This window comes from Mus musculus, chromosome X (assembly GCF_000001635.26).
Source record: "Mus musculus strain C57BL/6J chromosome X, GRCm38.p6 C57BL/6J".
NCBI classification, from domain to species: Eukaryota; Metazoa; Chordata; class Mammalia; order Rodentia; family Muridae; genus Mus; species Mus musculus.
Window position 1 is genome coordinate 49,075,404 of NC_000086.7, and position 14,170 is coordinate 49,089,573.

The 14,170-nt window shown below is 37.8% G+C and overlaps 1 protein-coding gene across 31 annotated transcripts in view; it reads right to left on the minus strand.

Annotated features, from left to right (window-relative positions):
• Enox2 (ecto-NOX disulfide-thiol exchanger 2) overlaps positions 1–14,170 on the minus strand; it is a 278,537-nt gene that overhangs the window by 65,697 nt on the left and 198,670 nt on the right. For all 31 annotated transcript variants that reach the window (NM_145951.5, NM_001271448.1, NM_001271450.1 and 28 more), the window contains one exon: positions 5,214–5,348. In NM_145951.5, the coding sequence (NP_666063.1) occupies positions 5,214–5,310 (97 nt within the window). In that variant the 5' untranslated portion in view covers positions 5,311–5,348. The remainder of the gene's footprint in view (positions 1–5,213; positions 5,349–14,170) is intronic.

The window sequence follows — 14,170 nt, forward strand, 5'->3', positions numbered from 1 at the left end:
AAAACAGAGGGTCTAAGCAATGTGTGATTCATGTAGTTCATAAGGGACAGAACATTTTAAAATAAAAAATTTAAGACATCAATACTGTCAGAATAAAGAATATTTTTTTTCAGTCAAGCAAATTCACTTTCAAAAAAACCCATTATATTTTTCATTTTTATATTTTGCAGCAGACTAGTGAAAATAATATTCACTAGTCATGGGCTACGCACCAGTTCTCTGAGAGCACTCAAGCATTTCATTTATTATGAACCCTGAAATATGAAACTCTCCATAAAACAACCTTTTTGGAAATATAATATTGCAAACATACAATATTATCGTGAAATGTTTCTTCTTGGGCAGGGAAAATGGCTCTGTGAGTGCAGAAGCTTGTTGGACAAGTATGAGGGCCTGAATTTGGGTCTTTCATATCCATGTAAACGCTGCGAATGATCTAGTGGTATATTTTTAACCTCAGTGTAGGGTGGAATGAGGCAGACTGGGAGACCCCAGGGACTCTCAAGGGAGTAAGGAAGAAAACAATAAAGCAGGATACTCAATGTTTTCCTCTGGCCTCTGTACAGCACACAGGCATGTGCATCCCCACATATGTGCACCCTCACTCTCATATACCACAAAGATGTACACGTGCACAGATAACACACACATACATGGTTCCCTTTCCTCAACGACTGGAATGCTGGTGTATTTTCTCCTCAGACTGATGTGGTCAGTTTTTTTCCCTTGAACTTTGGAGACTAGTTACAGTCCTAGGATTTACATATACGACTTCTAATTTACCTTCTTACACTGTCTTCTCTTTCAATTCTTATTATATTTTCCCAGGCGGTTATTCATTTTATTTGTAGTAGAGTCATTTTTCTTATACTCTATTCATTTTTTAATAAGCTACTTCAACATCTTTGTGCAATAAGGTGATCTGGTTGAACTTAGTAGTTCAGCCCTGTCTGAATATCCTCTTCTTTCACGTACTTCCCAATTACTGACACTGTTCCCACTGCTCAGAGTGTTCTTTAGTTCTTGATTCGCAATGTGCTCCTAGTTATCTTTGATGCAAACGTCTCCTCTTCTGTGACCCTTCTCTGACCAACATTGTTTATCTAGCACCCTGGTTAAAAATAACACTTTTGTACAAGTTTTTACTCTGACTCTTTCTACATTGTACTACAGGGGTATTTATTTTATTTTCCCTACCAATGGAGTCTGAGCTCAAGGCAAGGACTGAGTCCTTTGGATCTACACTGTGACTGAGCTCAGAATCTGAGTTAATAAAGGAATGCTGAAATGAAAGAAGAAACTAATAAAATGGAAGGGAAGCTTTTGAACTGTTGTCAATCAAGAAGCAGCATATACGGGAAAACACATTTTAGTAGGGAGAAAATGGGATTCTGTAAAATATTGGAGCCAATTTCAGAGAGAGGATCTTTGTGGTTACCTGCTTTCTCCCTAGGGTTCCTCATAGTACCACGGATACAGCAGGCTTCAGCGAATATTGCTTGTATGAGTGAATGAATAAACATTATCACTCTGATAGTCCGTTATAACAGTTTACAATAAGGAGCCTTTAAAATAAGCTTTTTTTCCCCTTATGATTGGTTGTATATTTGTGCATTTCAGGGAATTAAGACTATGCTATCTTTATTTTGAAGTTTCTGAAGCCCTTGATCTTTGGGAATTTTCTAAATGTTATAAATAGTTTAAAACATTTCTATATGTAAATGCCATCATAGCTTTTATGCACACAAATTGGGATGTTAAATGACTAAGTATAATTTCCATGGAACAGTCCTTGGGAGATATGTCTCTAAGGTGCCACTCCTTTCCTTTTTTTGTCCCCTACGCTCTAGTTACTCTTCATGTCACCAGCTCCCAAGTCATGATATGGTTGTTTCTGGGAAAAGGCATGGTAGAGCACGGATCATACAGCTTACACCTTTTGTTAAAGTTGAATACCTCTTTATATAGGCAAATACTTACACATTTTAAACATTTTCCATGATACTGTATATAACTAAGTCATGTCCAACCCGAACGATGACAACTTGCTTTTCCCTAATCGCCCCACAAGCGACTGTAGCAGTGTGGAAACACATACAGCCTCTTGGAGATTAGTAACACACATCCAGATGTAAACAGATGGTATGTTGGGAGGGATTACTATTACTGGAAGCATTCTGAGTTTGCTTTAGAGAAATATTAATTCCATTTGGTATACTGTTACACACATCACTGGATCTTGATAAAGTGTCCACCATTATGATATACAGTAATCTTTCTCAGGATCTCACCCTATTTGTCCTTGAAAGTATCCTGTACCTGTGGAAGATGTAAACAGTAATACCAACCTAACTTTGTTAGGTCTCTGGCAGAAAAGGGGCTGGTCATGAGATATGTAAACACTCCTCTGTTTCTGTCATAGTTAGCCTGCCAAGTTCAAGAACTGCCATCTCTAGAATGACAATACCCATGGTGGTGAGAGATTCTTCTACTTTCATAGCTCACAGTTCATTATGAAGCTGCTAAGGGCATTTGTCTTAGGATGAAAATACCAGACAAAGGCAAATAATATTCAGTGAATAATTCTCAGTTGGTTCATTCTTCATTTTATCTGGGATGACTGGACCAGACCACTGTTCTTTAACCAGAAGTTACGGCATTTATGCTTGCCCCTTTCATATGACAATGAGCCGACTTTTAGGAATTCTTTGGCAAAACACTCTTGCAGAGAATTTGTTTAAGAGGAGATCCTGTCCTGCCATCACTGTTAATGTTATTGAATAGGAGTTGCACAAAACATCATGGTAGATGAAAGCAGCTCCACTCCAAACCTACAATGGATTCCCACTTGAAGCTTCTAATTATGCTAGTTATTATTTTCAATGACAAGTGTATGTTCAACAATACCATTCATGACAGTGGAGATCTGAACTCCCAGGGGAATACCAAAAGACATTATGTATCATTTGTTTGTCATCTATGACAAAGTATATTCTATTGCCATAGGCAGGCCACATCAGGCAGGCCAAAGAACAGTCTACTGGTTCAGCAGAAAACTGCCCGAAAGGCAAAAAAAAAAAAAAAAAAAAAAAAAAAAAAAAAAAAAAGGCTACATTGCTAAGCCATCAATAAAGGTACTTTGGAGAATAGCTGCAGGAGGGTCATTTTTAATAAGCATATAATAATCACACAAAATAATGGTTTTCATCATGATATTTCCATACATGTATACATGTATATGATTTATTTATACACTTTACCACATTTCCTATCCCTTTCCCCTCACATTGGCTCCCTGCCTAGAGGGTTTAGATGATTTAGAGTAAATCATAGAGGTTACTCTAAAACTGTACCAAGATGGTAGATACTCTCCCCCCTAGACCTTGACAAGCAGTAAGGTAGGCAGCATTCACTGGACATGCTTGTGTGAATGTGAAATGCCCTTCACAGGTCAAGTTGGTGGCACTACTGTGGAAATGTCTGAAACCTTTAAGGACTGACTGCAGACATAATGTGAGAAAACAGTTCATCTGCTTCCACCATGCATTTCCTGTCATGATAATAGACTTTCTTAAGCTGTAAGCTGCAGGGCAAGTGGGGAGGATCAATGATGCAGTCCCAGCCTAAGACAGAAGAGAGCTGGAAGCTTCCTAGAGAATCTGTGCTAAGAACCCATATTAAAAGACTAACGCAGCAGGATTCTGATGAGCTGATGCAAAAGTATGAGATACACTGACTCAAAAAGGGAATTTGCACCTGTTCATTTTCTGTTTTTCTACTTTTATTTCATCTGGCAATGGTTCTGTCTACATTTACTATGGATCTTTCCTCCTCAGTTGCTCTCTTATATGTCAGTCATCGTGTGTAAATCACCATAGACATAGCCAGTGGTGTGCTTTGCTAGCCTCTTAGACATCTCTCAATTCAATCCATGTTGGGATTTTGGCATAACTGATCTTGTGCATATCTTGTGCGTGTACTCAGAGGTTTAATGAGTTCATGTGTGCCACTAATTACATTTTCCCTTAGCATCTATGACCTAGGCAATTTATTAATTTGGCAATTTCTTAATTTATTGCCAATATTGTCATCAATTCCATTATAATCCCTAAAGATTTAAAATTGAGGCTGGAATGGAATGAATTATATAAAGAAAAAGGCATAGCACTGTGGATCAATTGACAATGCCTGTAAATTATTTGGGTGTCTTGTGAAAATGAAGTTTTTGTGTCAGTAAGTCTTGGATGGGGTCTCATATTTTAGGAATTTAAAACAATTCCAGGATTATACAAGAACATATTTGGAGCAACAAGCATCTAGCTTGATTAGGTCTTGTTGTGTATTTATGTAGGGTCACAATTAACTAAATCTAAGGAGATTAATCCTCAGGCTCTTTAAAAAGCCACCCCAGGCTCCCTGAGATGACATTAATTAGCTCTTACTAGCCAGGAAGCTGTGTTGTCTTTATATGAACTCTGTTTTATATTGTGGTGGTTTGCTTCTGATTTCATTTTTTAAATAAACATTTTAACACACACATACACACACACTCATGCTATGGTGCACACATAGAAGTGAAGAGGACACCTTGCAAGATTTGATTTTCTTCTTCTGCCATGTGGGTTCTAGAAGGGAATGAAGCTCAAGCCATTAGACTTTGGGGTAGAGTGTCTTTCACCTTCAGAGCTAGTTTGCTGGTCCCTGACTTCATACTTAGTGGAGATGGAGTTAGGCGACCATGTCCATTAATGTGTGTGGGCGTGTACACATATGTAAACAGTGTCATTCTGTGTCAAAATGATCTTGAAGCCAATGCATCTACCACCTCCTTCTTCCTCTTTAGATATCTAGGATTTAGGACATGTTTAAGTAAGTTCTCTTCCAACACACATGCTTATTTGTCCCCTCTAAGAAGTCTATAAAAGTAGACAAGCTTTCTTATCACTTGTTAAAATTCTGTTGCCTTTTATTTCAATACATGTTCAGTGACACCATCCTGCATCAGACACACTCCTAGACTGCCTAAAGTGTGGTCTGTCATTAGTGTACTAGTAACCATTGGCCATCTACTTGATAAAGCTCATATTACAAAACTACACACTCTAGGCAGAATCTAGAAAAATAACAAATTCAAAATAAGTTGTATCATATTGTTATATTTATTACCACATGGTCAATAAAAAGTACTTGTAAGGTAATTAAAAATAACATACCAGGTAAAATTGGTTGTCCAGCAATTCCCAGTGGAGCCATTCCAAGATTATTCATTGCTGTGGCCCATGCAGCTGGATCAGACACAGGCAGCGTCATTGCAGCAGAATCTACATTCAGAGTTCTAGTATTATCAGCTGAAATTAAATGACAGACAAAATAATTTGTTGTGTTGAGGTTCCACTATGTAGTTTAGTTCTTAGAGTAAACCCTGGCAAACATTTTTTGAAAAATGGTCAGTGGACAAGTGGTAAATAAGGCCTCAATGCAATGCTTGTAAGGATTGAAATAATACAGCTTAAAGTGGCAGGAAGTCATGAAATTTGAAAGCAATTTACCAGATTGCATTTTAGTGTATTTCATTTTCACTCTCGCTCCTTTCTACCTATCATAAATGTACACATCAAAGGAGTTTGGAATAATTAAGAAGTTTCTTATTCTTCTCTGTCTACTAGCATATTATTACTTTAGCAGACTTCATTCAAACTGCTCAGGGATGCAAACCAAGAGAAAAGAAATCACCCAAGGGCTTCTGTCATTGGTAATAAAATGTGAAAAATATACTCCTGGCAAAAGTTTAGGTCCTAGCAGTCTTACAGTTGACAGAGTTGAGCATATCTTCAGCTAATAAAATATTCTGGGGGCTAGGGGAAAAACCAATGAAACAGCAGACAGTAGACATGGTCCCTATCTACAAAGAGTGCACAATCTAGATGAGGAGACAGATGATGATGATAATTACTGTTAGTAGCAGTACCACCTCAGCCTGCCACTATGATTAATTATTGTGTGCTTACCATACGTGAATTAAAGCAACTGACATGCGTCATTGTCATTTAACTTCCAGGACAAATCTATGAGATGGGGTTGAAAGGTTATCTCTCTTAGCCAAGCTTGTACAGAATACATACCTTTTAGTAACTATGCTTTACTGTCCTTAATAAAATAATTAAGAGCCAATGAAATACATGGGTAGTATAGACTAGATTACTGAAGTTTACAGAATAAAGGGATTCTGTTGCCTGAGTAGGTAGAAATTACTTTATAGAGAACAGATGTTGAAAGAGTAGGGTAGAATTGTATGGAATATCTTTTGAGTGCTAGTTGGGTATTATCTAATAAAGAAAAGAAAGGGGGCATCCCTGAAAAAGATTACACAAGCAAAGACACTGAAGTGGGTCATATATGCAAGGGCAAGTGCTGATGGAACAGTTAGCTGAGATGTAATCAGTTATCTGAACACACAAGAGTTTTAATTTGGGAAATTTCTCCTTGGTTGCTGATAGCCTCCAGGTGAAAGAAAAACACATAGCCTTCCTACTACCTCCCAATAAGAACATCTGCCAATCAGACCCCGGAAGTCAACTCTGTTCTAGAGTAGCTTGTTAATGTCCATCAAGTCTTTCCAAGCTGGCAACATCGGGGATGGTCCTTGGCTGTGTTATTTATACTTGTGCTATTTTAGTTCGGGTGAGAACAAGCCAATGTCCAAAGATATTAGTTTTGAAATTCGAGTTTTTGTCATTCTTCTGTGTTGAATCCTCCAACAACACTCACACCCACATATATCAGAGAGGAAGGCAAGTGGGGGGAGAGTGGTGGGAGCCATAAGTGTTCTGCACTACACTCTAAGCTCCTGAATTGCCCCACTTGTAGAAACTCTAGTCCTCACCCCCATCCCCCCCCCCATTTCCAGAGCTCTCTCATGGAGGCATAGCATAAGCTAAACGAAGCTCCCCTGTTAATATTAGGAAGAAAACGGAAATATATCATCAAATACAGAGTTTACAGAGTCAATGATCAGGTCCATCTGGATTTCCAATTTCCAGGTAGCAAGATTTTGGGGAACCTCTGATTGGAGACTGCAGAATGTCTCCCAGGGAACACAAGTAGTTCCATAGGAACCAGGTCACAATGTCAAAATGTGTTTCTTTCATTTATTCCCAGCATAGCTATATATTCTTGTGAAAAAGAAAACCAACCAACTTGGGAGCTTTAAAATCAAATATTGGAATTTCTAACATACCAACCTCTCCAAACTCTGCACAAATTTGGGAGTCAGAGGTGAGAAGGCTAAGGATCTAAACTGTCATTTTTAAAGGACAATACTGTATTCATTGCAAAATTTCTATTAATCGAAGTGTCTGTTAACATGTTCGTTATCACACATCCGTATAAGAACAGATAAGGATCCTGTGTAACTAGAAGTATTATTTTACCACAATGACTATCATTCCTAAATTCCCAAGTCTGTTTTAAGCATTTTCATCTCTTTTGCTTCTTCTACCACCTATCTCTACCTGTCAAATTCTCCTCATTTTCCAAGGGTAATCTCAATTACCACTTTACCTGTGATGCTACCTCTCTGGAATTAATTATTACTATATGTTCTCATAACATTTTATCTTGCATATAATTTTTATATACTTATTCCAGAATCCACCTCAAACCCATTACTTTGGTGTGTCATCTTATAAAGCAGGTTCTTGAAAACTTGTTGACTGCTCTGGAAGAGCTTGCAATATAGTGGGAGGGACAGATACACAAAGAACCAAATACTAATTATTGTAATAAGCACTACAATAAAACCAGAAGTAAAGTGCTCTGGAACTCCAGAAGATTAAGTAAAGCTATAGGAATGGGTTTAGGTATGTGTATTTGGGGATGAGAAGGGTAGAGGTGATGAGTTGCCAGAGAAGCCTTCACTGGAAAAGAATTATTTCAATAGGTCCATAAGGAGGATTATGGATTTTCATCCAGATAATGAGGGGAAGATGAGGCTAGTGGAGTATGGGAATCAAGAACAACTGACTATTCCTCAAGGATGGTCTTGAATTATAGTTCTTGGTTCTATTTCTATCTTCTTCTAGCTTAATGTTAGGTCACAGAGTTTTAGGGATCTTTTTAATATTTTTTTTTTGAGATAGGGTTTCACTATGCATCACTGGCTGGTTTGGAACTGACAGAGTTCTGTCTGTCTCTGCCTTGTAAGTACTGGGGTTGAAGGTTTGTACCACCACATCCAGCATAGGAATTTTTTTAAGCCTCCAATTTTTGATGTTATGTGTAGCAAAAAGTATCAATTCAAGATATATTTGAATAAATGTCTAATGAAAATTAAATTGCATTGACTTTGGTACATAGGCAATGCATGGAATGACATTCATTGATAGTTTATATCCATGATCAGAATAATAAACTTTTTTAACATATAGATACCATTATTGCTAAACCAATTCTCAATAGTAACTAAATTTATAGAGGAGTTTATTTACAGTTACAACTAGAGATAGATCTATCTAACTAATAATTTTGTCTGATCTTATTACCTATAATTATGCTCTTGCATCAGCACGATCATTTATGTAAGCAAGATTGCAAAAGTTTTCATTCAAACACAAATTCTAGGTGATCCTTTGCTTGTCAGATGTCTAGGTTAATGGTTCACATTAACAAAAAGTGCTTTGCTAAATACGGCTGTACAATTATCACTAAGTGGTAGAAAAATTGAGCCTTATTCTAATTTGCCTTCAAGCCTAAATATGGATATCAAGCTATTTCTTTAGAATCTTAGTAAACGAGTGTCACATCACAGAGAAGGATATCACCCCATTTCCTATGACTCCTATAAGTACTAGAAGCAGCCAGGAATACTCAGAAGGGACTGGGGAGATTTCTCAGTGGTGAAGAGTGCTTGGTGTGTAATTCTGAGGACCAAAGTTCAGATCCAAGCTCCCACATAGCATGCGATTATCCCCTATCTGCCTATCACCCAGTTCTAAAGTGAGTGGAAAGGAGGGACTTGCTGGTGTTTGCTGGATTGTAGTCTACCTAAAAAAAAAAAAAAAAAAAAAAAAAAAAAAAAACCACACACACACACACACCCAGGCTCATGAAGAGGCACTGCCTCAGTACAATAGGCAGAGAGTGATAGAGAAGGCTACAGAGCAGAGAGTAATAGAAGAGAGGGCACATCAGGCTCTCTTCTCACCTCTATGAATGTGCCCAACCACATGCACTTGTATACATATATGCACATATATACATGTACACACACACACACATACATATTGTTAAAAAAAAAAAAGAAATACGTAGAATGTGCTAGTGATACACAATGCTCTGCAAAATTCCTTCCCTAGTTCTCCGACTTTGCTGTGTGACAACTCCTTAGGAGATCAGAAGTTATAGAGTAGATGTCCAGAAGTACCTTCAAAGTAACTGAATTGAGGATCCGGCCTTTTGGAATAAGAGTGTATAAACATCAAAGGAATAAAAACTTTGGAAGTGATTATCCACTTTAACTTGATGCCACTCCATAACTACCAAGTCAGTGCCTGTTTATGAACCACTAATTATCCAATTCTGTAAAAGCTATTTGAAAATGAAGATTACACATCCTATCATACTTCAATTCATGATTATAAATGTTTTCCCATTGAAACAAGTAAAATATCTTGGAACCATCTCTCCAAGTATTTTCTTTTATTAAGATAAAGACTTTCTTGGAAATTTGTTCTTCTCCAATTATTTTTTTAAAAATACCAGTACTTATATATGTTGTGTTTGTGTGTGGGTAAGCACGCTCCATGCATGGAGATTATGGGATGACTTGTGGACATTGATCAGGAGACTTAAACCTTATTTACTTCTGTTACTTCTACCAATAAATCTACTATTAAATAAAAGTACTCTGTAAATGTACAATGTGGGGATTACCTGCTAGATTTTATAGATCTAAAGCCATTCAAACTCTCTTTACACTGTGTTGTCCTGGATTGTGGACTTAGCTCTCTATCATTTCTGTAGAAGGGAGATATTAGACCCCAGACCTCTGGACCATACTAATACTAACAAAATTTTTGAATAATATAACAGAAACCATACTAGAACTAATACCTTCATCATACTTACTATGTGCCAGGCATTGTCCTGGCACTTTATATCTAAATTTAAAACCCCAAGCAACTCTATAAAATAAATTCTTCTCATTATCTCATTGTATTTATGAATTAATAAGAACAGAGGTCAGAGAGTGGAGCCAGAATACAAGCTTACAAAGTCTGGCACCATGATTTCTGCTCTTACCTATTATGTGATACTAAATAAGGGTAGACAAAAACGTTTGACAAGATTTGAGCTTGGACATATGGGTATTCTCCATGTCTTCTATTCTAATGGTTCTCATTTGGAGCTAAGTTTTTCCTCAATGAAATGTGTCAGTCTGGAAACATTTCTATTTGTACCATTTGAGGATAGGGAGTTGCTGCTGAGATCTGTCTAGTGGATAGGTGAAGGCCAAGGAAGCTGGTCATCCGTTTCTGTCCTATAGGGCAGTCCTCTGGAATGAAGAATTATCTGGCTCTAAATGCCTACTGTGGTGAGATTGAGAGACTTTTCTCCATGGCAACAATTTAGTGTGCTCCTCAAAACATATTTGTGTGTGTGTGTGTGTGTGCAAACATGCTATCTTTCATGTGTGGAGACCAGGGAAGAACTCAGCCAAACAGGGCCTTCTTATTTCTGTTGTGCATGAGCTTCTGGGCTATTCATTTGTCTCTTTCTGACATTTTGTAGTAGATGTGCCAGACTGACAGATGTATGCCATTGCAACTAGACTCTTTGGGTGAGTGAGTTCCAGGGGTTGCATTTGGGTCCCCATTGAACTTGTGTCACTATGCTTGTGTCTGAAGCTAGTTCTTGTATCCACTGAGCCATCTCCATAGTTCACAATTTGGTAGATTCTTAATGAAGAGTGGCTGATACTCCTAGTTTCTTCATAACCCTGAGTCACCTATTACTTGTACAGCCAATCCCGTGTTCAAGTTCTTGACCCATTCTCTCATGCTACTATACAGTAAATACTAAGATGAATCTGGTTGGATTCCCAGGAATCTATTTAAATCATTGTGTACTTTTTCTATGCTTCACATCAAAGAAATCATTCCTGTCATGGTGGGGAGATACACACTACAGAAGGAAGGCTGATAGGCTGCTGTTTAGAGAGTGGTACTGGCAATAGTACTAAAAACCCAACTATGATGAAAGGAAGTAAGAGAAAATTATAAAATGTTTGTATTGAACACAGAGCAAACCCCCATATCTTTTTTGGCCTATTGCATAGTACTCTGTACATAACAGGCATTCAAAAAATATTTTCTTTGATAGATTATGGCATAAGGATAGTATTGTGTGTCCCAGCACTGAATAACATTGTGCTTTCTGTTCTTTGGCTAATGGAACGGAAACAGCAGAATAAATCATGTTTTTGGATTGCATTAAGCCTAAGGCTCAAGGTTTTATCTTCTACTTGGTATTTATTGCTCATGAAGCACTATATTGTGCTCTGCAAGTGTTATTTTGAGTCCTTGTTCATTTTCCCTGAAAATTAACAATACATCATTGTTTGTGAACAATGCGCTGAAGCCCCAGGTAACCACTCTCCTGTTGCAGATGTCACTGGCAGTGACGATACAGCTTGCATCATGGTTATGCAGGCTGAAAGAATTGACAATGAATTTGTAGGATAGAGCTCTGAGACTGCAGACAGATGACGCTATCAGACAAGCAGGGGGTTTACCTCCTTGTGAGTGTTATATAGGATGGATCAAAGAGCCACTCAAGAAAATTAGGATGTCACAACTTCTTCTTACTACAAAGGGAATAGAAGTAGAGGGGATTAAGAGGAAAGGAGCAAAGGGGGAAAGAAAAGGAGAGAAGGGTCTGAATGTTAGTATAGATAGGAAGTAGCCATCCTCATGAATTGTGCATGTGCAGCATAGTGTGGGAGATAGTAGCTTAGCCCTTAAGACATATAGATGAGAAATTTAGGTTAGAAGGCACTTTCACAAACGAAACAGCTCCCCAGTGATTCACTTCTTTTATATAAGCAAGATAGTTCTTGAGATAATATCTGGGCAGTTATGAGGACATTACAGGTTTTAAGCTCATTCAATTAGACCTGCACAGAATCAAGCCATCCACAATTCCAGCATGAATGGCGCAAGAGCTCACTAAGTCCTACCCACAGTGAAGGAGATATGATAGATATTACCCTTCTGGGGAAGGGTCACTTTTCTTCAGATATGTAGCCCATGATAAGTAGTCCATGTGCCGATGAATTGTCTTACAGCCATGTACATACTGGCAACTCTCACTTGAATTAGTGGGTTAAGAAAGCATATGGTGGGGGGATAGTGAACTGAAGAAGTTGGAAAGGAGGTAATGAGGGTGGACTTGATACATGCACATTATATATTTGTAAACAAGTTCTCTAGTAATCGTTACAGTTAGAGTGCGGTGGTATTAGTGAGAAGGAACACCACAGATTTTGGCCCACACTCATTCAGGAACCCATAGCATACATCCTATATTTATGAAGGTAACATGTTATAGAGACGTAATAAACCTTGGAGTCAGATAGATATAACCATCTAACCATAATTCTAGTATTTATTACTTGTGTGAACTGACAGTTCTACAAACTTTAAAAATTAGTTTATTAACCTATAGCTGAAGTCATCTATCTTTCAGGTACTAAAAATGATGACTCATTCTGTCACACACACCCCCAGCTTCATATGTGTTTTTACACACACACACACACACACACACACACACGTTTTGCATGTGTGTGGGTAAACATATATGTGGATATGCAAGCATATTTGTATGTGTGTGTGCATATGGATGCTTGAGGGTGATGTCAGGAGTCATCCTCTCTGGTGGGTTTTTTTTTTTTTTACATTATTCATTGAAGCAGAGTCTCCCACTGAAAAGCAGAACCTGCTAACATGAGTACTCTTACTAGCCAGTTGCCCTGTCTCCATCTTCTGAGGCTGGAATTATAGGTGGGCCATAGTGCCCACCATGCTTGTATAGCAGTTATATTGGTTCTACAGATCTGAATTCAGGTACTCATGTTTATGAAGAAAGTCTTTTAAATACGGAGAAATTCCCAGTCCCAATGATAATTATTCTGATTCCCAATACTGAATAAATGGAAACTGTGCAAAACCAGTTTTATAGTTAATGGGTTTTTTTCAAATATAAATGTTGATAATTACAAAAAGAAGATGCATCTCAGGCCCTGAGCAAGATCATTATATGTTTTCCTCAATGATGAAACAACACAGGTAGTATTGATCAAGTATGCCAATTTTACAGATAATGAAAATAAAACACAAATAAGTTAAGTCATTGCGTAGGTTACCACAGACATGTAATTCTGGAGCTAGAATTCCCATCTGGGGATGTGTGGTTCCAGACTGCACTCTCTTAAACATGAACTTCAGCCTATTAACAATGCTGAGTCTAATCTATCTGAGACTGAAGAAGCAGTCACCTTGTACTGCACTCAACTTCCTTCATATTTCCTTCCTTCTTGCTGAGAAAGAAACCATTAGCTGCCATGTGGGAGGGGGTCTTCTTACACACTTCTGAGCTAGACACAGAGCTTCCCTTGTTGTTTTAGGGTACATTTAAAGACTCCCAGGTATATTGCTTGTTACTAGAAGGTTATTTAGAGAATGTTAGCCAGGAAACTAAGTTGATGTTGTGTACAGAGAACTTGAGAACTCACCAAGCTCCACTGGGGAGTAGAGCACATGGTTTGGGGCTTTTCTGAACTATAGTCGATACCTGATAAACACTTGACTTCTGAACTTTCTGAGGTATAAGTGACTAATATAGTCTTGGACCAGGTAGAAAAAATGCTTCACTGTGGCCTTCTAGTCTTTAGAATGGCATATATTCTATATTTATTCAATATCTCTTCACTTACTATTTATGGAGAACACTAATATGAATAAATATGCTGTAAAAAAGTCTACTTATCCAAGTTCCTTCAACAGCTTCCCTAGTTTCTTATTAAGCAACCCATTTCATGCCCCAATTTTGATGTACACATGCAAAAATTATTACTGGAATCAGTTCTTTTATAGCTATTTTTTTAACCAGA